The sequence below is a fragment of the Zosterops lateralis genome (assembly GCF_965231275.1).
Source record: "Zosterops lateralis genome assembly, chromosome: 1".
NCBI lineage: Eukaryota > Metazoa > Chordata > Aves > Passeriformes > Zosteropidae > Zosterops > Zosterops lateralis.
Genome location: NC_139762.1, coordinates 19,670,905 through 19,692,278, shown reverse-complemented (window position 1 = coordinate 19,692,278; position 21,374 = coordinate 19,670,905). Strand labels below are relative to the sequence as shown.

Below are 21,374 nucleotides of genomic sequence, written 5' to 3'. Positions count from 1 at the left end.
CAACAGTTCACGGTTGGTGGAACAACATTTCCAGTTTAATAAAAAAGGCATAAAAATTGTATGTTCAAAAATGCATTAGAAGTTTATTTTCTAATTTTTATTTTTAAGCATAGAATAACAATATCCTACTTGAAAAGACTATAAAGAGCCTAACCATGAGATTTTTCCATTTACCTCAGTGAGGTAAAAATTATGCATTTTTTTCCCACAAAATTATGTTTTATGTACTTCAGTTGTTTGCGCAGAAACTTCACAGTTCCACTGCTGTAATTCCTGCTGTTTCTAGTTACAGTAGTATTTGAACACTTCTGTGCTTGTTTGTTTGAAAGAATGAGGTCCTTTAAACAGTTTTTACAGTCTTTTGTGTGACTTGTTTCTTTAATTTCTTCTCTCTTTTAAAATGCCAGACATACACAAGCACTAGCAACAATTCCATGTCAGGCTCCTTGAAGCGGTTGGAAGATACCTCAGCTCGATTTACAAATGCAAATTTCCAGGAAGTTCCTACACATGTTTCAAGTGGAAAAGATTCTTCAGAGGCTAGAGGGTCAGAGAGCAAAGGGAAGAAATCTGCAGGTCACAGCTCAGGTCAGAGGGGAAGAAAGCCTGCTGCTGGAAGAAATCCAGGAACAACTGTGACTGCAGCTAGCCCTTTTCAGCAAGGTACTGATTGTTACGCTGTAACACAACTTCTGCTCTGATATGAATTAGAAATTTTATGTATGCAGAACTTGAAAAGTAGTTAATCTTTTATCTCCAGTACTCAGAATGTTATTTCACTTCAGGGTAAAATCCAGCTTTTTTCAGGGTAAAAATGTTTTTTTTCTATAACGTGAAAAAGAAGGTTGTACATTTTTAAAGGGCAGTACTGATGCTTTTTTTCAGACTGTTAAGCTATTCTCTTTAGCTGCACACAGAAGTGTCTTTATGTGCCGGAGAGTTAGTCTGGGCTAAACTTTATTATGAATTTGAGTCTAGAGGTCTTAGCTCTGTAAGGGAGTAATACTGATGTTTTTTAGTCAGTGCAATGGCTAAAGAACAGAACTGGACTACCTAATGCATAGGATGCATTGGCTCCTCAATAATTTTTCAAGATGCAGATACTTAATTTATACCATCTTCTTCAGAGTGAAAGACCTTTCTACTTAATTGTTTTGTCATTGAAATATATAAAGAGAAGATGAGTATGTAAAGAGTATGTAAAGTTTATTTACCTTGGGTAATATAAAGTCTTTTACTTTTTGAACTTGCTAAAACCCACTACATGCACAATGAACACTTATAAAAAGCAAATTTTATTTGCTTTCATCATCTTCGTCAGAGTTGAAAAAATGATTAAAAAATTAAGTTTTTTTAAAATTCCTTAATTATTAAAATATGTTATTTGGAAACACAACAAACTAGGCCCCCTATAAAGTAATTTTGAGTAATTTTCACTCTGGTGTCTAGTAGCTGACTGTTCTTTAGGCTTTGTGATGTTGATTTTCTTTTGAATTTATTTATGCAGTGAACACTTGTAAATTTGTCTAGAGCTCTTTCAATATTTCTGGTGTTTTTTTTTACTTGAAAGAAGAGGAAGTGGTTTTTTGTCTAAATTATCAAAAATTTGAAAATTGCCTTCTGGAATTCTTTATTTAAAGAAAAATCTTACTGCAGATAGCAAAATAGATCTTTACTATGTGCATGTATTTTCTTTTGGGCTGCATTAAGTCAAACTGGTATAACTTATTTAAAATACAGAAAAAATATTTAATGATTTTTTTAATAGCTGTATTTATGTAAATTGTATTTTAAATGAAATTCTTAACAATGTTTAGTGGAGTACTAATGATAAAACACTAGTTTTTAAAGGACATGGGGTTTTTATACCTAATGTCATATTTAGGAATATTTTCTTGATGTTGTCATCAGTCTGAATTCTGTGAAACTGTACCCACATACACACACCTATATAAAATTAGTGAATTTTAGTACAAGTAGATGTGTGCAGTTCACAAAAGTGCTTCATTTTCTGCCTTGAATGCACTAATACAGTGATGAAATGACTGCATTCCAAATACTGAAGAAGGAATGTAATTCTGTTAGGCAGAAGGTCTTTATGGTTCTGTGACAGTGCTAAAGAAGTCTTAAAATGCCAATTTTATACACTGTTTTCCACTTTTTTGTACTTTTGAAAAATATGTCTTCTGTGGAGCTCCTCCTCAGCCAGGGAGAATTAAGCCCAATTGTTGTTCCCTTGACCTGTGTCAGACCGTTGATTTTGGGTAGAATGGTAAGGAAGATTGCAGGCATAGTGTATATGTGATCATAGCACATTTCTGTCAGCTTTCTTGTTCTATATGTGTGTGTTCAAAAAAACCTGCTCCAGTTTGCACCAAGTGTTTGTTACAGCTTCAAAACATGATGGATGTTAAAGTTGCCTAAGCAACAAAGTTGTTATTCTTCTTTTATTCATTTTCACCTTGTTTGTGCCACAGATGCAAATCTGAATCTCAGACAGGAATCTGAGAATCATATCCAGCAAGGTGAAGACCAGCAGGAGAACCAATGAGTTACTTAAAAAATTCTTTAGCTCTTGGTAAAGCTTTTCATAAAGTCCTTTTACATTAAAGTTTTTTATTCTAAGATCGTAATACTTCTCATCAGTTTTCATCAGCTTCAGGGAAAACCATAATTGTACTTTTTTCTTTTTTTAGGAAGCTTTTTGGGCACTCCTGGGAGCATAAAGTCATCTTCTGGAAGTTCAGTTCAGTCTCCCCAAGATTTTTTGAGTTTTACAGACACAGATCTGCGAAGTGACAGCTTCACACATTCTCAACAGGCTTCATCAACCAAAGATGTACATAAAGGAGAGGCTGGGAGCCAAGAGGGAGGAGTCAATTGTTTCACTTCCTTAATTGGTCTCGCTTCATCGTCAGCAGCTGTTTCCCAATCTAAAAACTTTGACAGCTCACCCGGAGACATAAGTAATTCAAGCCTTACTTCTACAGCATACAAACGAGCTCAAACTTCTGGAATAGAAGAAGAAACTGTAACAGAGAAGAAACGGAAAGGAAATAAGCAAAATAAACATGGGCCTGGTCGACCTAAAGGAAATAAAAGTCAAGAAGGTCTTTCCCATCTTTCAGTTTCTTCTGCTTCCCCAACTTCATCTGTGGCATCTGCTGCAGGAAGTGTGACAAGCTCTGGTCTTCAAAAATCTCCAACTTTGCTCAGGAATGGAAGTTTACAAAGTCTTAGTGTTGGTTCATCTCCAGTGGGTTCAGGTAGGTGTTTATTGGATTTATTTTCTTACCTCAAAATATGTTTTTATTATTTTAGCTATTATTCTGAGTATGCTTTTCAAGAACATAGTATCATTTAAAGTGCCATGAAAATCACACTGGGGGAAAAAGGACTGTTGGAAAAGTAAGTTTTGTTCCACATATAGGTGCCACTGTGCTGTAGGTGGCTGTAGTAGATTGACCTGTCTATTGACCCAGAGGCTATATAAATGCAGGTTTTGAAAATGTAGGGGGAAAAGTTGCATGAAAATAGGTTCTTTGAAAATAACATGTGACATGTTCAGCTAAAAAAAAGAAAAGTGATAGTTAGTATGGACTTTATTGTCTGTGTGTTCTGTTACACAGAGAAAACAAAATTGGTACTCAGGTATGCCAGCTTTGCTGAATGTGTCCCTGAGTTACATTTTCCCAATTTAGCTTAACTGAAAATCAGAAGGACTACATCGGGAATGACCAGTTTAAACATGTAAAATTGTATTCTGAATCTGGAGTCCTGTGCAGCTGGATGACATTTTCATATTCTGGTGTGCTATTTAACAATTGAAATTGGCTGGTTTGTTCTTCCTCTGCTCTAAATGTTATGCGCATCTGGGGCTGTGAGAAGCTTTCTGTTTCCCGTAAACCTGTGTGTGGAATGGCCTGGCAGAATACTCTTATCTACTGAAGGCTTTGTTGCTCTGAAGTTTCTTTCAAAGCTTTTGTGATATAAGAAATAACAAATTACCTCACTTTTGAAACTTCGTAATTTTATCCTTTTTTTAATTATAGTGAGGTGGGGGGTTTTTTTGGGTTTTTTTGGGGTTTTTGTTTTACTTTTCTTGGTGTGTTTTGTTTTGGTTTTTTTTGTTTCTTTTTCTATTTTGGGGAAAAGAGAAATGGAGCTTGAATACTTGCTTGTGGTGAGGATTTTATGCTTTTTGTATTGTATACTTTCACTCTATAAGCAAGAGATATTTTTAAAATATACGTAATTCAAGGAAAAAACACCTGCATTTCTTTCAGACAAGGCAGGTAGTTAAAAACTTGATGTCAAAGCCACATTGTTTTAAAGCAGTTAGATGCAGGCAAATGATCCTTTTTGTTATAGGTAGTAATGGCAATGGCAGCGGCAACTATATTAAAAAATACTTTTCTTGTATTAAAATCAATGGAGAGAAATGGTATATGACAAAACTTCATAGTTCACTATTTATCTTTCTGTTTAAAATACAATTTTAAGAATATGTTCACCTCTTACCTGTTCTGAACATTTAATAGATTCACATCAGTGTTCTGATTATTATAGTATGATCTTCGTTACTCTTTTATAATCTCTTTGAGGTGGATTATGTATTGTTGTAGTTGGGATAGGAGATAGAAGTACAAGGTTTTGGTTTGAAGTGAATGACCCTTGTTTCCCCTCTTATATTTGCCATGGAATATTCTGCTCTGGTCAGCTCCTTGAACTGGCCTTTCCCTGTCCGGGTCCATTCTTGCTTCCTTTGTCCTCTTCATTACATCTCCCTCTTCCATCTAGGAAATGGCAGTGATAATGTTAAACTCTTTGTAAATAAATACATGGATGGAATTACCATGTTGGTTTTACTACTTTTATCATGATATTCAGCCTATTCAGTTTAACATCTATTAAGTATCCTTAGATTCTTGGTGGCCAGCATTAGACCTGTCCTTTAAAACAGTGATATTTACTGAGGATGCCAAAGAACATGGATATGAATAAATGAACAAACAAAATTAATAAACAAAATCACCCCAGCAAAACCAAGAAAACCCAGAGATACAAAAACAAATAGGATGTCTTTGAGCACGAGCTCTAAATTTATCCAGAAATTTCTGCTTGAATCAGAGCATATTTTTGTAAAGTACTCTTCTGCCTCATCTCTCATTTTTCTTATGTGCTGCTCTCCTTGCTTCATCATAAGCATTTTTTTTTGTTTAGCAACCCAATTTACAACAATTTTTCGTGTTGCAATGAGGAAGAACATATGACTATTTCCAGTATTACCAGAAACATGTATTTTCTCAGGTACAATACTTTCCTCTTTTCAATGCGCCCACCACATGTCCACAAGATCTGTCAAGTTAATCTAAATTATTTGACCCAAGCCCCCAGATAAGATTTTGTGCATGTGAATGTAGTGAGTGAAAACACAGGGTACTCAAGTCAAAAAGTTTTTATTGCCTCTTACTTGGAATTACCTTGATACCTCAAAGAACCTGAATCCAGGAATGAGGTAGACCATAGTAAACAAAGCTTTTGAGGCACTTTTGCAAGAATCTCCTCTTTTTTTAAGTAGTTTTCCTAGCAGCAGCAGCTGTCTGAAGCTTTCGTTGTCTTTCAGTTTTCCTAAGAGTACTTGTTGAGATCCATAAAAATTAAGAAAAACATGACTTCATAGATGTATGATAATTGTGTTCATAGTTAATGTTCAAGTGAGATGAATTGTGAAGGGAAGCTTATTTTAAAAGGTAATGCAGATTCAGCATATGCAATTTATACATTATTAAATGTCTTCCCAAAAAGTTTTATTCAGAATAAGTATATTCAGCTAATTTTCTAAAAATATTTGACATTTCCAGACTTATGCAGTCCACAGGACTTTTCTTTTCCTGCTTAATAAGAACAGAGATGTACCATGAATATAGGTATAGTATAAGGACATGTTATTAGAAGCTGTTACAACATGTACAGTCAAGTTGTATTTCAGTTGCCATGCAACAGATCTGATGTGTTTAAGGTTAAACTTAAGTGTTTAATCTTCATGCTATTTATTATTTTTTCTGAAATGTATTTGTAACCTGTCAGGAAACATTTTATGCATTACTTTAACCTTGTATTCAAAGGAATAAAATTAACTCTAAAAAATGAAATTAAATTTAAATTGGTAGGGTGATACGGAATTTTTGCAGTAAATTAACCTTTTACTAGTACTCTCTTTAAAAGAACCCCACCAAAGTTCTTTTGATATTAGCTCATTTACAAACTATACATCTCTTTTTGTTGAGAATCCATAAGCACTGTGAGTTTATTGTCTAAAAAGGCCTAAGTCAGTTATTGGAGGAGTTACATAAAGCTCATAATGGTTCACCCCAAATAGGGTTGGTCTTTGGAGTGATTTCAGAATCTGAATCTTTTAATAGGGGCGGTGTGTGTTGATTTCATCTGAACTCAAGAAGTTTATAGAGCTATCAAACTTTCCAAGTCATGCTAGCTGTATTCTCAGGATTAAGTTCATTCTCAGCATCCTTCTAGGGAAAAATATTTAAAGATTTCTAGTCTAGTATTGTAAAGCATTGAGAGCTTGTGTCCCTCGACAATAGGAAAAAGAATATTTTGTGTGATGTACAATATCTTCTGACTTTTCTGGAATAATGTAGCAATGTAAAATGGAAATAATCAAGTGTCAGAAGTTAACTGAAATTTCTGTTTCATGGTAGATAAAATTCTTGTGCATTGTCTTCCAAGTTCAGCATGGATACTTGCTACTGAAATTAGTATAGTGCTTCAGGCACTCCTCTGCCTTTCCCAGTTCTGCTCTTGATTTCAAGTGTACAACAAATTGTATAGTATCAACTTCAGTAGCTAAGGACTTCAGGGGACTATTTGCTTCAATATTTTAATTTTTGTAAAATTGATTTTATGCCCTTATATGTACTGTAAACCCTAAAAACGCTATAATTTTTTTTTTTTTTTTTTTTTCTTTAAGAAGACTGGAAAAGATTGAATGACCAATTGGGCGTCGAAATGGTTAGCCCATTGTTTCAGCACCCTTAGTGTGTTGATCTTCTGGAATTCCTTTGTCTTGATTGAGGCAAAATAAAAATTTGTCTTCCTATATTTTTATATCTGCCCTTAGCCAACCTTCAGTATGCTCTGGTTGATATCACTAGATGTTTTTTGGAATAAAGAACTCATCCAAACCCAGTATTGTACCTTATTAAAGCAGTATTTCAGATTCTGAGAAACTGTGAATGTCTTTGGTCCCTCTGAGTTGATCTTGTCTTGTGCAGTCAAGTTTCAGCTTTATAGATGAATTTGCTAAATGCTTCAGATTAAATCCATGCATTTTGCTCTCCTTTCCCATCTGATTCAAGCAGTGCTGAAACCTTTGTCAATGTTAGACACGTTATGCTGTACAAGATCCTGTACTGTTTAAGCTCATTGTTGCACTGACATAAGGAAACTCTGAGTTTCAAAGTAGCGGAGTAACTTGAAATTATTCTCATTGAGATACGAAGTCCCTCAGTACTTACGTTAAATCTTCATGATGCTGTGTTTAAAGTTTGACTTAGTAGCTGAATCTACTGGGAGGAAGAGTTTAGGAAAAATTGTTCTGAAACAGTTTGTGCTATTATGTTTATCTGCAAAGTGCACCAAAGCAGAAGTCTTGCTGTGTTAAAAAGCCAGTTTGTATTCAGAGGAGATAGAATATAAAGGACAAATTTATACTAATAGATATTAATGGCCTTTTAGGACTAAGCAAATGATATAGAAAGCACACAAGGCAAAATCCATGTGTGGAGAAATTCATTCTTTATATTTGAGACTGAGCAGAACTGGTGTTGAGATTGGTGAATGGTGTACAATATTAAAATATTAAAATTGAAGATTGTTGGTGTAGAAAACATGGAGATGTTCATCAGGTAACAGGGAAGAAATCACATGAGGTAGTAGCTATGAAAATGGGGATTATCATGCAATGCATCGAAGTTCTTAAGTAAAAAAGTTGTTATCAGCAGCTACAGACAGAAGTATTGGCGTTTCCTGATGATGAATACCTTGTACTTCCATGCTTTTAGACTGTCAGTGTTAAATTTCAGTAAGTCTTTAAAACTCATGAAGTTGTAAGAGAGACTGGCAAGTAGTTAATGTTATCCAGTTAGAATGTGTCTGACAGAGGAAAGGAAGATGTTAAGACATACAAAGGTGTAATAATTAGTGGTGGACATTGAGAGTTATGGAAAATAACTCATTGGACTAGTTTTATTTTCTGTTTTTTTAATCAGTGGCGTAGTAGGTGCCTACATTTCAGTTGATACAGCATGACATTTTAAATAAGGTCTTTTAATGATAGGAAGTCAGCAAATCCTTGCATTAACTGCAGCTAATAGCTAAGTTTCAATTTTATTTTGATCAGAGAACTATTAAACCTGTGTTTACTTTGTTTTGTTATTTCCCCTTCTCCTCAGTTGGTCAGAGCTTGATGCTCATAACACCAAGGTGACAGCTTCGATCCTCAGTTCACCTAAGGTTTGGACTCAGCAATCTTCGTGAGTCCCTTCCAGTTCAGAATAGTCTGTGAAATCTGTTGGAAAATTCTGCAATTTTTGAAAAAGTCTGGTTATGAGGACAGGATAAAATGAATCTCTTGGTCAGCAGTACAAACTAAGAGTTATGTTGGTTGAACTCGAGTAGAAGATTGTCTTAGAAAGATGGATGTATACTTGCAGGATAAGGATGGCCTTCTGGGGAAAGAAGGGCTGTAGAGAAAAAGGATAAAGGTGATTAATCAGTTGTGTCTGAGCTTCCAGTTCTGGGTTGTGTTTAAAAATATTTTAATGCATAAACAGCAAGCTAATGAGAAAGGCAGCTCTGCATTCAGTGTGTGTCTGGTCCTTGAATACTATGTGTGGTTCTGTGGTTTGCTCTGTAAAAAAAAGAGCCACGGGAAGGATTCAATGGCTGGAAAAAGCACAATATTAAAAGCACAATATTGGAGAACAGCTGTGGAGTGAGTTTATCAGACTATGGATATCATATGAGGAACTGAAAACTAGTACAATGATCCTTAACCTAACAAAAAAATAAAACATGATCAAGTAAGGGTTGAACAAATCTCAGTTCTGAAAATGTATTTTCTAGAAGGTACAGTTTAGTTGAATGTATTTATTTGATTTACAGGTGCAGGAAGTTCTAGAGGAAGTCAATATGCTTGCAAAGATTCTTGTTTGGTACTTGCCCATGACCCTAATTATATGCTGTATTATCTCTTTGATTTTTAAAAGAAAATTTAGCATGGTGCATCATTTTAGCATAAGACATAGTTTGTAACTGGGCTAATAGTGCATTTCAAAATGCAATAGTCAGTAATACATTTTTGGGCAGCATGGGTCTGCTAGAACTGGTTCCCAGCATAGTATGTTCTCTGCTTTTATCAGAGATTGAGAAGTCGTCTTTGCTGCTAGCTCTGAGGGTTCAGGGTGGTTTCTAAAATGTGTGTTATAAAAATCATGCTTGGATGTAATGAATAAGAATTCCTTGGTTTAGAAGGCTGGGACAAAAAAAATACCGAACAATGAACCTTCTAGCAGAGATATGTTTTGAAAACAGTTATGAAAAACTTCTGAATAATGATGGAGAACTGAACATTATTATACTTCAGGGGGGAAAAAAGGCTATTGTCATCACTGTGATATTCATTTCAAGAAGAGGTAGAAGAGTTCCATCACAAGTAATTGGAATTACTTTATACATGTTCTAGGTGGTGAAGTACTATATTTATTTATGATGCTAATTCCCTCCTAAAATATGACTAGGAATGTGAAAATTGAGAAGAGGCAAACAATGGGTGATATTTTTAAAACATACTTTTCAAAGAGTCTGAAGATCTTTGCTAGACTGGAATTCTGGAATTTCTATAATTTGAGAATATTTCAGTTTACAAAAATGTTTAGAGACATGATCGCAATATTATACCAAAAGAATTACTGTTCCTGGTCAAGACTTTTTACATACTGGTCATTGCTGTTTTCTGCCTCCTCCCCACCCCCCCCTTTTTTTTTTTTTTTTAAGTTAGTAGAAAAATACAGTATAGTGCTTAATTGGATGGGCTGCTGAAAACAAGAAATGTTCAGCCTGTTCCACTCTCAAAGTCTCCGAGCTGGCTGACTTTGCATGGAAGCAGCGTTTGTTTGGTGCATGAGATGCAGATCAGCCGCCCTGTGAGTGCCGCAAGACCAGAAACTCTCGGAACAGCGCTTTGAAACAGAACTTGATTTAAAACAAGGCAAAGTTTTCCTTTCTCATAAAATTGTAAAGTTTTTTGGTTTTGAGTGAAAACAGATGGGAGGGTTTTCTGAAGTGAAAAAAAAAAAAAAAAGGGCCCAGAGAAGGGAAGTTCTAATAACTGGGATAGAGTTTAACTGTCAGGCTGCTGAGGCCAGCTAATTTTAGAGAAGATCTTGGTAACTGTGGAAATTACATGACCAGTTAATTGTTGTATGAGAATGTGTCTGTCAGGTTAAAATAGAACTTTTGAAGATTATATCTTTAAACTAGATTCTCAAATTATGGTAAGTTTGGGCATTAGCTTCTACTTAAATTTCAAAAGATGTCATTATTTGTTTATTTATTATACTCTGACAGTCAACAGCAAATGGTATGTGTAAATTATGAAATTGTAATACATTTCAGATGCTAAAAAACTCTCACAACAAAGCAAAAAAAAATCAGTATGGGAAGGGGGATGTGTATTTTCTTGACTTCCCTTTTAGGTCTTTCATCTAATAAAATGGGAAAATTTAGGTAGTTGTTAATTTCAGGAGAAAGACATAGTTTTAAACAGCTTAGCAAAAAGATGTAAATATTTCTAAACTGTTTGAAATACTGTTTTTATTTAAGCTTTGTGAGTCTTATACCCAAATATCAATTTAATTGCAAGAATTTCTGCAGGTCTAGATTGTTGCCCATACAGAATTTGCAGAATTGGCATCTAAATACAAACTTTTTGAAACATAATAAGAATCTTCATGAATACACTGGCTATTTATTAGTTGTCTCTATATTGGCAGAGAAGAAGATGGACTGGGAAGAGCTTAAAGGCTACTTAAGTTTCTGTACTTACTATTTTCCAAATTTAGCTGTAAATCTGTTTTGTTTGGTAAGGGAAGGTTTTCAGAGAAGTTCATGAGCTTTTTGTAAACTGCTTGCTTTTGTCTTATATTTGACCCGTAAGCCCACGAAGTGCCTTGTATATATTTGGTGTCAGGTTTGAACTCCTGATAAAAGGTAACTTACTTTAGACCTGGGTAATCTGCATGAATGGGATCTGCCTGACAGTTTGGTTACTATTGTCTGCATAATGAAGAAAATGAATTGCCTGCTTTTCCAGTGGCTGATTGTCTTTGCAGATACATGGAGTAAGTATGTGGTATTATCATTATGTTAAAAAAAATAAGGGCAGAAGGAGATGTACTGAAACTTCCAGTTTTGTGCTTAGATTATGTTAGTTCTTTAACTCTTATTATAAAACTGAGAATTATAATTCTAAATAGAGTGGGGAAATAAGGAGATATTGTGAAGCAATTAAGATTTCTATCCTATCAGATATCTTTGTTGCAGAACTTGATATTTGCTTTAGAAGTGTATCCCTTTTCTGAAGATCAAGGATATATTCCTTAATTCTGTTGCCGCTTGGATATAAAGTGAGACACAAGTGTTTGCTTATTTGTAACTGTTTAGTTCCCAGAAACTCCTTTAAATTGGCTTAACTTAAAAAAAAAGGACTTTCAGAGTTATATCAAATTAAGAGGGTTTTCGTACACATATATTTTAAACTGAAAATATTCATCTTCTTGAGTGTGAACATTTTTCAGCATCTGGAGTCAATTACTGGAGTATGGCATTCTTTGTAAGTCAAATGTGAGATAGCAATCAGTCTTTTAACTCCATAAAATCTGTTAAAGGTGACATGGGAACATAAAAAAGTGCTTGTGGGGGAGGGTAGACAAGAGACTTGACTATAAAAGGAGCAGTAGGGTTTTTTACCCTTCCTTGAAAATTGTACTTTTCAGATCTTACAGACTTTCAAGTCTTACAGAAATCAAATATAGCTGAAAAATAAGCGATGCGTATGTATTGATAGTCCTTGAAGCGTTTTTGTCCTTCTGAAGACTGTCCAATTCATATGGTAAAATTCTTTTTTGTTGTTGTTGTCAGTCAGAGGTGACAACAGTACAGTCAGGTTTTTTAAAATCAGAAGGAAGTGTACTTAGCATTTAAATTTTCCATTTATTTGACATGAAGAGCTGCAGTACCAGAAGTTAAACTGACTGAAGCTTGTCTCAGGATTTTATCTGGGAGAGGCTATGATGTCTAGAGCTGTTGTTGATTATCATAATTTCTGCAATTCCCTTGTAAAGTTTCAAAAAGAAAAAAAAAACCTAAATAGAAATGCTAACATAATACAGTGGCATAAAAAAGACTAGTTACCTTAAAATAATTGAGCTTTTCAGTGAAAGATGTTGCTCAGGGACAAATCCATTAAGGCTTAGAATGGAGAGATTCATATGATGCTCATATAGGATGACACTCACATTTGTATAGGAGCTATACTGCTTTTTAGAACAAATATAATAGGGCTAAATGTCTGATTATCAAGTCCCTATGCTACCTTCTTATGTAAATAATTAATTCTTCTTCCTTAAGCAGGTTATATGGGTGTGATAGGCCTAAGGACAGCAGCTTTCTGAAGCTCCAGGTTGGCTGTAGCATGTCACTTGGCACTATGCTGCAGCGCATGCACCCTGGCAATTCTGGCTGTGTAGTGGAGGATTGGCAGCTGGGTGATACCCTGGTAGCTCTGTGTGCATCAAGATGTGCCTTAGGTACCCAGTGAGTGTGTCCCTGTGCCTGATACTGTACAAACATCACCTGTACCTGCACAAACTGCATGTAGATCTATCTGAATGCGAGCTCATTTTTTATGAATCTCCCCAACGTGATTAAAATGCTGGAAATTTGCAGCAGTAAGCCAGCAATGTATTTCCAGAAGGTTACTGAAATAAAACTCTCCTTCAAGAGTATTAAGGCATAGTGGAAAATGTGTTGTAGGTATGCCATACACACAAAATGTGCTGTCAAAATTCTTAGCAGGACAGTTCTTGCAAAGGCTTTTGTGGTGATAATGCAGGAAATAGTAATGAAATAAACCATTTTGTATTGTTAGAAAAGCTACTTCTTACTCAATCCTGAATGTAAAGCCATTTTTTGTCCATTTGAACCAAACAGGGATTTAACACCTAGTTTAGATGCAAACTCTTTGCTTCATATTGCTCTTTATATACTTTTTATTTAGCTTTTAAATAGAAGTATTCATCTTTCTGTGTCAGATTTGGTCGATATGTGAGAAGGCCATAAGGATAACAGGAAGAAAACTGTTCGTTTTGACAGCAATCTAGCTTGCTGCGTATGTTTTTGTGAGAGAGAATTACATGCACTGGTAGAAGGTTCAGAAAAGGGTTCTCACTAACTGAAGTAACAGGAAAATATGGAAAATTTTGTTAATAAAAAAGTGAGTGAGCATCTATGTTTTTTGGACCAGTATAGCTCTAGAAATCTGAGTTGAGAAGGGATTCATGGAAGCTGGTAATGGAATTGAAGATTACAAACATGCAACTGGGGTTTGTGCGTGAATAATCCTATTAGATGCTATGTACTTGGTTTTAGTTCTGTTTCCCATTGTTTATTTGTTTTGACCATCTGTGAGATAAGAATGACTAGAGATTCCAAGTAAATTTAACAAAAAAACCTCAGCAGAAACCCCACTCCCCAAAACAAACAAACAAACAAAAAGCCAAACACCAAACACACCCCTCATTCCCCCAAATGAAAAAGTGGCTCATATGCTGTCAATATGGTTAGCTTTCACGTAGGAATGTCAAATGCAAGTTACTGGATTTTGTTTTGTTTGAGTTTTTTCACCTTTTTTTGGCTTAAAGTGTGATAACTGTCATGGACAAATGCTTAATCTGGTGGGTTTAGGGCTTGGTTACAGCAAATAACATCCTTCCTAGGAATGAAGTCACTAGGCTTTTTTTCTGTTGTTGAGTAGTGGTAAACTTGGAATGGAACTTAAGTTTTTGTGTGCATAACAAATTCCCTTAAAAACAAGTGGTGGACAGCCAGAGGTGTGGTGGCTTGGAGGTTGATATTAATACTGAGCCATTTCAGAAATTGAAATGAATGAGCTGGAAGCATCATTTTTTTCTGAGCAGAATTGATTTTAAGGAGGAATAATTCTAAGGTTCTAAGTAAATCAAACCATAGCAGCTGCTGTGAGGATTGGATGAAGAGAGGAAAGATTTAGCCAAGACTGAGAGGAAAGTGTGAGAGGCAGCAGAGATGGCAAATAAATGAAAACAATGAGAAGTGAAGTTCAGCTATTACAGCATGCATATATATGTGTGTGTGTGTGTGTGTGTGTGTGTATGTAGTTACCATTCACCATTCCTAACCTTTCTTGACACCTTAGCATGTTGGTTTTCAATTTGGCTGTACATTGTGGCAGAAAACTGGGTGGCTGGGAGGGGGTACTTCAGTGCAGAAGTCAGGAAAGACATAGCTGCCAATAAAGGCGGTTACACAGGAACCAAGACAGTAGGTCTTTTTTCCTTCCAGAATAAAACACCTTTTTTCATCTGCTTCTACTAATTTATGGAGTGTGGAAGGGAGTGGTGGTAGTGGAACAGTTCTCCTTCTGTTCTGTTGAGAGGCTTGGGGGGGAGTCTAGAATTAGCTCCATCACTCACAAGGAGGACTGATCTAGTGTTGGCCCTTCCTTGTGTAATTGGATGAGGGCTGTGTTAGAACAGCTAGTATTTGTTAGCTCTTTAACTGCATCTCTTCCTCATTTGTCTATGGAGTGTTATCTTACAGTAGTAAATTTTGCATTGGAGACATATGTAGTCTATTCTGCTTTGAAACTTTCTCATACCTCTTGAGTGATGTTTGGGAATACACTGTATGTGATTGCTTAGATTAGTGGTGACTCCTGTTTGGTACAGTTTTAAAGAAACAAAAGCAAAAGGTATGGCTTTGGCGCTCTAGGACTGAGCTTGTTTGAATAAAATAAAAAATAAAGAAAAGAAAAGAAAAAACTTCATTACGCCCCAAGCCTCCTTCCAAACCTACCCAATAGTCCTTAAATTTGAAAGGGATTTGTTTAGTGTTGAAAGCAATGATGGATCAAAATGGCTGCTATTTCTTGTTGACAAAAATCAAGCATAAATGGAGAGAACGGATACAATTATAATCAAATAAAGGCTGTGGAGAGTAGGTATAGGTGAAATGATTCTGCATTTAAGAATGGCAGACTGCAGTTGCATTGTGTCCTCTGCCCCTGAGAAAAGAATTTGTCTGTATAGTATAATGTGATTCCAGTCATATTAACTCTGTGCGCTTTAGTAATTTTTTTCCTTGTAAATTGAGTGTATTTTTGTAATTTGTTAGTTCTCCGAAAACTGTTAAGAAGGTTAATTAAAATTATCAGTTTCATTTATTTCAATGAATGCACTTCTGTCAAGAATCATGCAGAATTTTGTACATTGTGTGTTTTTTCTGTACCACAGAATTTAAGCCCCCAAACATTAGTATTTACGTTTTTTTAGAGAACACACTTTGTATGTTATGCTTTAATTAAAATATTCCAAATTTTAGAAGTATTTCCTTTGAAGTACCTTTGGCTAGTTACTTAATTTTAGTTGGTAGGTAAAAGTCAAAGCTTTTGAATTTTTTAATACCGCTTCATAGTTAGTTTTGTAATCTTTGAGTATGAATGACAGAAATTTAAGATGTCTTTATTCATTCATTTTTTTGAAATTCTGATGTTAAGAACGCCCTTCAGAAGAGTTAAAAAATGGCTTCTGACAGCAATGTTTAGTGGCTTCCAGTTGTGGCAAGAGTAAAGAAGAGAAAAATAAAGCATTGAGGGCAGTTGCCCTGTTGGAACCCAGATAGTTACTGCAGGCAGACCTGAGGCTGATGCAGGTAGAAAATTCCCCCATGGGAGTACGACAAGACATGTTGGCCCCACTCCAGCCTGTAAAAGTCATTCATTCGATTACCTTGTCAAGCCAGATGTATAAACTGAGGGCCATGTTTCTGAATAGTGTGAAAGAGTGAACGAACAAACTGAAACTCAAATCATTCTGTAGTCAGGAGTTTGTTATCCTAAGCAGGAATAAGCTGGTGGGATGAGTGGAAGAGAGCTGGCACCTGCCTGACTGCCACCACCCTGCAGCTGGGCATTCCAGTGCCATGGTGCTGTGGAGGCTGTGTTGGAGAATTCAGCTGCATGGCAGAGGATGTGAGTGTGTTCTGGCACTTCAGGGTTGGAGGTCAGTAAATACTCTCTAAAAACGCCAACCCGTGAAGGGAGGGAAGTTCATGTGAGCATCTCCTTTAGTCTACCACTAGTTGGATGTTCTTTCTGTGTATCTGAGTTGTTCTTGAACTGAGCTCTCTAAAATCCAGGAGACACAGGTCCAGGAGTCTGTTAGACTTGATTGCTTGAGTTCATCTCAGTCTACCAGTGAAGCAAAACAGATGTCTTGTGATTAAAATTAGCAGGACAACTTCCTTTTGAGTTTCTAAATTTGTTGCAGACAATAAAATTAAAATCAGTCTTTCCTTGAGGGGGGGACTGAGTGCCACTGGAAAGAATTCTAATTTATTTATTTGTAACACTAGCTTTACAATACAGCTAATTGGCATGTGCTGGAATGTTCTTATAATTGACATTTAAAATCTAACCAACACTGATAAAAGAAATACAAATAAAAAATTATAGTGGATAGAAATAAATCCATTTTACAATTTGTGCTACTGTAAATGATCAGAGCTCGAATACAAGAAAGATGTATTCAGGTGTATTATTGTTCACTGAAATTCCTGTCTATACATATATTCTTTTGTGTGTCTGTTAAACATGATCTTAACATGAAGCCCTTTTTCTCCTAACTCAAAAGCTTTCGTGAAGTTGATGAATGCCATACATAATGGTAAGTTATATTAGAATCTTTTTCAGAGGTTCATTTATCACAAAGGGTAGCCTTTTGTGGAAAAGCCTGATTGAAGGTCTGCATATTCTATGGATTGGGTGAAATACAGGTCTGCAGTGCGTCAATTGTTCAGTACTTGAGTGAAAACTTTTGTAGATTGTCTGCAGGAGCCTGATAGGTCAATAGTTCCTCAGTTCTCTTTTTATGATCTTTCTGTATGTGTGAAGTAAAACGATAACAGTTTTATTCCAGTTCTGAGATTCTTTTCTTTAATTTTGTGAATAGTGTTTTCTAGTCCTTCTTCTGTGCTCCATTCATAGGTGTGTTATAGTGGTGTCTACCTCAGGCATTCTCCCACTTCCCTTCCCTGACTACTTAAATTACTACAAGTAATGCATGTGAAGGTAGCCTTGTTTTGTCCATTCTTTGTTCTGACAGCCTGATGCTGCTCATTTGTGTCACTGATAACAGAACTATCAGTTTCAGAGGGAGCAATATTGAATCTTTAATGTATCTAATGACTGTTTCCCTTTAGTATTCAGCATTGGCTTTGTACCCCTGTTTCTGTGTTCATATCCAGTGAAAATGAAATATCTTATTAAATTAGTTCAGTTTACTTTTTCAGGGATATTGTTAGTTTGTAGGAAACAATCATAGCTGTATTCACAAGTTGCTGGAAGATTTAAAATTCTCTCATGAGGCTAATTTTGAAGATTATCAAGTTTATTTCTCAGTGTGATGTTTAATTGGTGTCAGGTGATCTGTTTATAAAAATTGGAAATTTTTATCCGTTTGTGCCAGCCACAAGTAAAAGTTTTCTTGCTGCTGTGCACATATGTTAGAAGAGCAGTGCTATATGCATTGCTAATTGTATTGACTTGAAATTCAGCGTATGCAAAAGAACTTAAATGTTTGAAACTTTGCATGGTCAAATTTTTTGCATTTTAAGCTAGCAGTCATTATGGTTTTATAGAACTTTTACTTTTCACACTGTCAGAGCCATGAATTACACCTGTCAGGCAGATGTCTAGAGTGGTGGGTGTCTTAAACAATAAAAATTCTAATATTGCATTAACTTTATGTTTCACAGTCTACATGTGGTGAGAAATACTGAAATTTCTCTAGATTTGCTTTGCTTTAGTACAATAGGTTTAGCTTTTTTCCCTTTTGATATAGGGTTTCCCTCTCACTCTCCCAGGTGTACAGTGCTCTGAAGCAGCTTTGAGATGAAGGAAAGCAAGCTCACCATTTTTCTGAACAAAAATAAAACATCTGAAGGGTATCTGACAAAGTGTGCTGAATTTGGACTTGGTGAGTTTCTGCTGTTTTATAAGCAGAGCCTTTTTGCTGTTTAATGTTGAAGAGGTATAGATTGCCAAAAGGGCGCAGAATATAAATCGATGGAGTGCCATTTGTGACTTCTTTCCACATTGCACTTTTTGGTTTTGAAACTAATGGCATGGATAGTTGGAAGGGCATATATTGCCAAACAGTAGTGATGCTTTATATAACTTACTCTTTTGGAACAGCATAATGGTAGCTACATGTTTGTTTTAGAATGGTGTTTGGACAGGATTTATCATGTAATTACCTTCTTTTGGGGTGGTGGGAAGGTGGTGGTGATGTTTCATGATTCCTTCTGAGGTTAAGTTAGTTACTTTTTTCCCCCAGTACTGCTTTTCTTTCCTTCCCTCCCTCCTTCCCCCCCTCCCACCTGAGTATTGTAGGGCTCTTGTTTTGTCAGAAGCATATATGAGGGTGAAATCAATGAGGGTAGGTAGAAATTTTGATAATATGAACAGCAAGAAGAAATCTTGTTATGTGTGTTAATATAGGATGAAAACAAAGTATTAAAACTTGAGATAAATATTTAAATAAAGGAAGATCATTTACTCCAACAGCATATTCAGATTACATGTCAGGATAATGCTGAGGATTGTAAATGTCACTGTCAGTAAGAGTTTTGATGGAGTCTGTGTGAGGGCTTGTTTTTTCATTGCACTGAGATTAAGCTAGTTTCACATCAGCAATAAAGTACCGCAAAGAAACCCTGTGAGTTTGAGTAGAAACAGTGAAATACAAGTTTGGAGCAGAGAGGTTTATTATTAATAGTTTTGCTATAAAGGTGGGCAAACCCTGTCAGTTGAAATTTGGTGCTTATAAACTCTGAAGGAGGAAAGATAATAGCTAAAATATTGAAGTGGTTTGAAAGAATCTGGTCCTAAGGAAGAGGACTAGAAAATGGAGTCAGGAACGCTGTTCCATTAAGATACTTGCCTTAATTGAAAGGAGTCAAGACACTTCAAGGCAGACAGTGGCACACTGCAGGTTTGCCAGTAAGAGACTTGGTATATTTAGCGCTATGTTTTGCTGTTGGATAGTCAACTTCTTGTATCTTTTATGCTTTTTTCAGAACCTTTTTCTAAAACCCACAGAATTTGCAGTTGAGAGCTGTGAAGTTGTCACTGCTGTTCACTGTGTGATCAGTTGTACTCTGGATCTTACAGTCAAACTTTTCTGACTTGACCTTGCAGTCTCATCTCTTATTCTATGGGTCTACCACTGAAAAGGAGCAAGAGTGATACACATATCTGTATATGCATCTATATATACATATCGAGCATACATATCTTTGACAGTTTTAGTGCATACTTTAAAAAAGACTATGAGAAGCAATGACCTGATTATTTTATGTTAGAGATAGCTGTAAATTGTAATGTTTCCTTGTTGCCTTTCTGTGGTTACTTCAGTTCTTCCGTGTTCTGTCTTCTGTCTGTTTTATTTCATACTCCTGTTGCAGTTTTTAGGTCTTTGTTATTGATTGTTCTGTCTTCAGCTAATTTTTGAGTTGCAGTGAGGAGAGTCGTAATACAGATCAGACATCCATTGTGCCAGTCTCAGTGCTGTGATTGTTTTTAGAAGACAGCATGTTTCCAAAGAAACTTCAGTTCTGTAGCCTTGGCCTCTCCATCAATGCAGGCAAAATTCAGTATATATGGTATGATTTTTTAACAAAACGACCTAAACTAAACAGAATCTGTACTGAGTGTGAATTACAACTTCTGAATCTAGCCCAACTTGGGCAGAGTTTCTCAGTGTTGATAAAAAGGCATGTGCCTATATTGAAGCATGGAGACAGTAGTGCTCAGCTAAACCATCTAAATTGATAAAAACTAAAAACAAGAGAAGGGCAAATTAAAAATTCAGCCTGTAGTAGTTCTGTTATGCACATTTCAAAGTACTGAGTAATTACTGTTCGGTTGTCAGATATTGCAGTCTTAAGTATAACTATCTGACCATGAGGTTCTAGATTACCACTTGAAAGCTATAACTGGTTCTAATCACAGCTATTTGTAGGCCTTCAGAAATTTGGGCAACAGCTGCTTCATTTTCTCTCCTGCCCCCCTTCTTTGAAGACATCAGCCTCAGATCACTGGAATCCAAAAGGGAGAAACTCCCATAAAAGATTGTATTGTGTTCACAGTGAAGAGGAATCTGTGACTGATTGTCCAGCACTGAGGTAGATTGCTGGCAGAATGGTTTGAAGCTATGCTATATTTTCAGAGATCTTAAACAAACACAGTAAATTTTTCTGCAGTCATTAAGAAATGTAGATCACAAGTCATGCTCCTATTAATGAATACTCATTAAGTGAACCTAAAACTACTTTGGTTTTAGTTTGTTGTATTTAAGTAACTTAGACTTGTATGTATTGGCTGTTACAAAAGTGAACATTTTAAACTTTAAACCTTAAAAAGTTAAAGGTCTTTATCAATTGTTCTTACATGTCTGTTTAACTTTCTTTTTACAAAGTTCTTCCTGTGCTGTGGCACACTTGTGGTTATAAGCATATGTGTCTCAGATATGATCATGGAGCTCTTTATCTTAGCATTCTGATCTAGAAGAGTACTTGAAAACATTTTTACTCACGGTAGAACAAGCATGAAATTCTTAACATGTCATATTTCATAAAGCTGAACTAATTGTGAAATGTAAACAGGCAGTTATAAAGCATTTCAAGGATTATTGTGAGAAGTCTGAAGAAAACAAGTGAAAGAAGTTTTGTCCCTGTGTCAGCCATCTTTCACCCCAAGAAAAGACTGCACAGTTTAATTTAGGTGTAACTTTGCCATGGGATCCGTTATGAAAAGTTTCAACCGTTCAGAAAGGATCAGAAGATACTCATTTGGGTGAGGCCGGGAATGTATTTAAGGCTATTACAAAGACCGTTCCTCACGCTCTAAATTCCTTCATTATAGGTTTCTAGAGGCTGTGAGAACATTTGAGGAAAGTATTACTGTATGCTTACCC

At 35.7% G+C, this 21,374-nt stretch overlaps 1 protein-coding gene across 4 annotated transcripts in view; it reads left to right on the top strand.

Annotated features, from left to right (window-relative positions):
* Positions 1 to 21,374, top strand: part of MLLT10 (MLLT10 histone lysine methyltransferase DOT1L cofactor) — a 125,762-nt gene that overhangs the window by 64,142 nt on the left and 40,246 nt on the right. For all 4 annotated transcript variants that reach the window (XM_083884741.1, XM_083884739.1, XM_083884740.1 and 1 more), the window contains 2 exons: positions 408 to 663; positions 2,697 to 3,266. In XM_083884741.1, the coding sequence (XP_083740867.1) occupies positions 408 to 663; positions 2,697 to 3,266 (826 nt within the window). The remainder of the gene's footprint in view (positions 1 to 407; positions 664 to 2,696; positions 3,267 to 21,374) is intronic.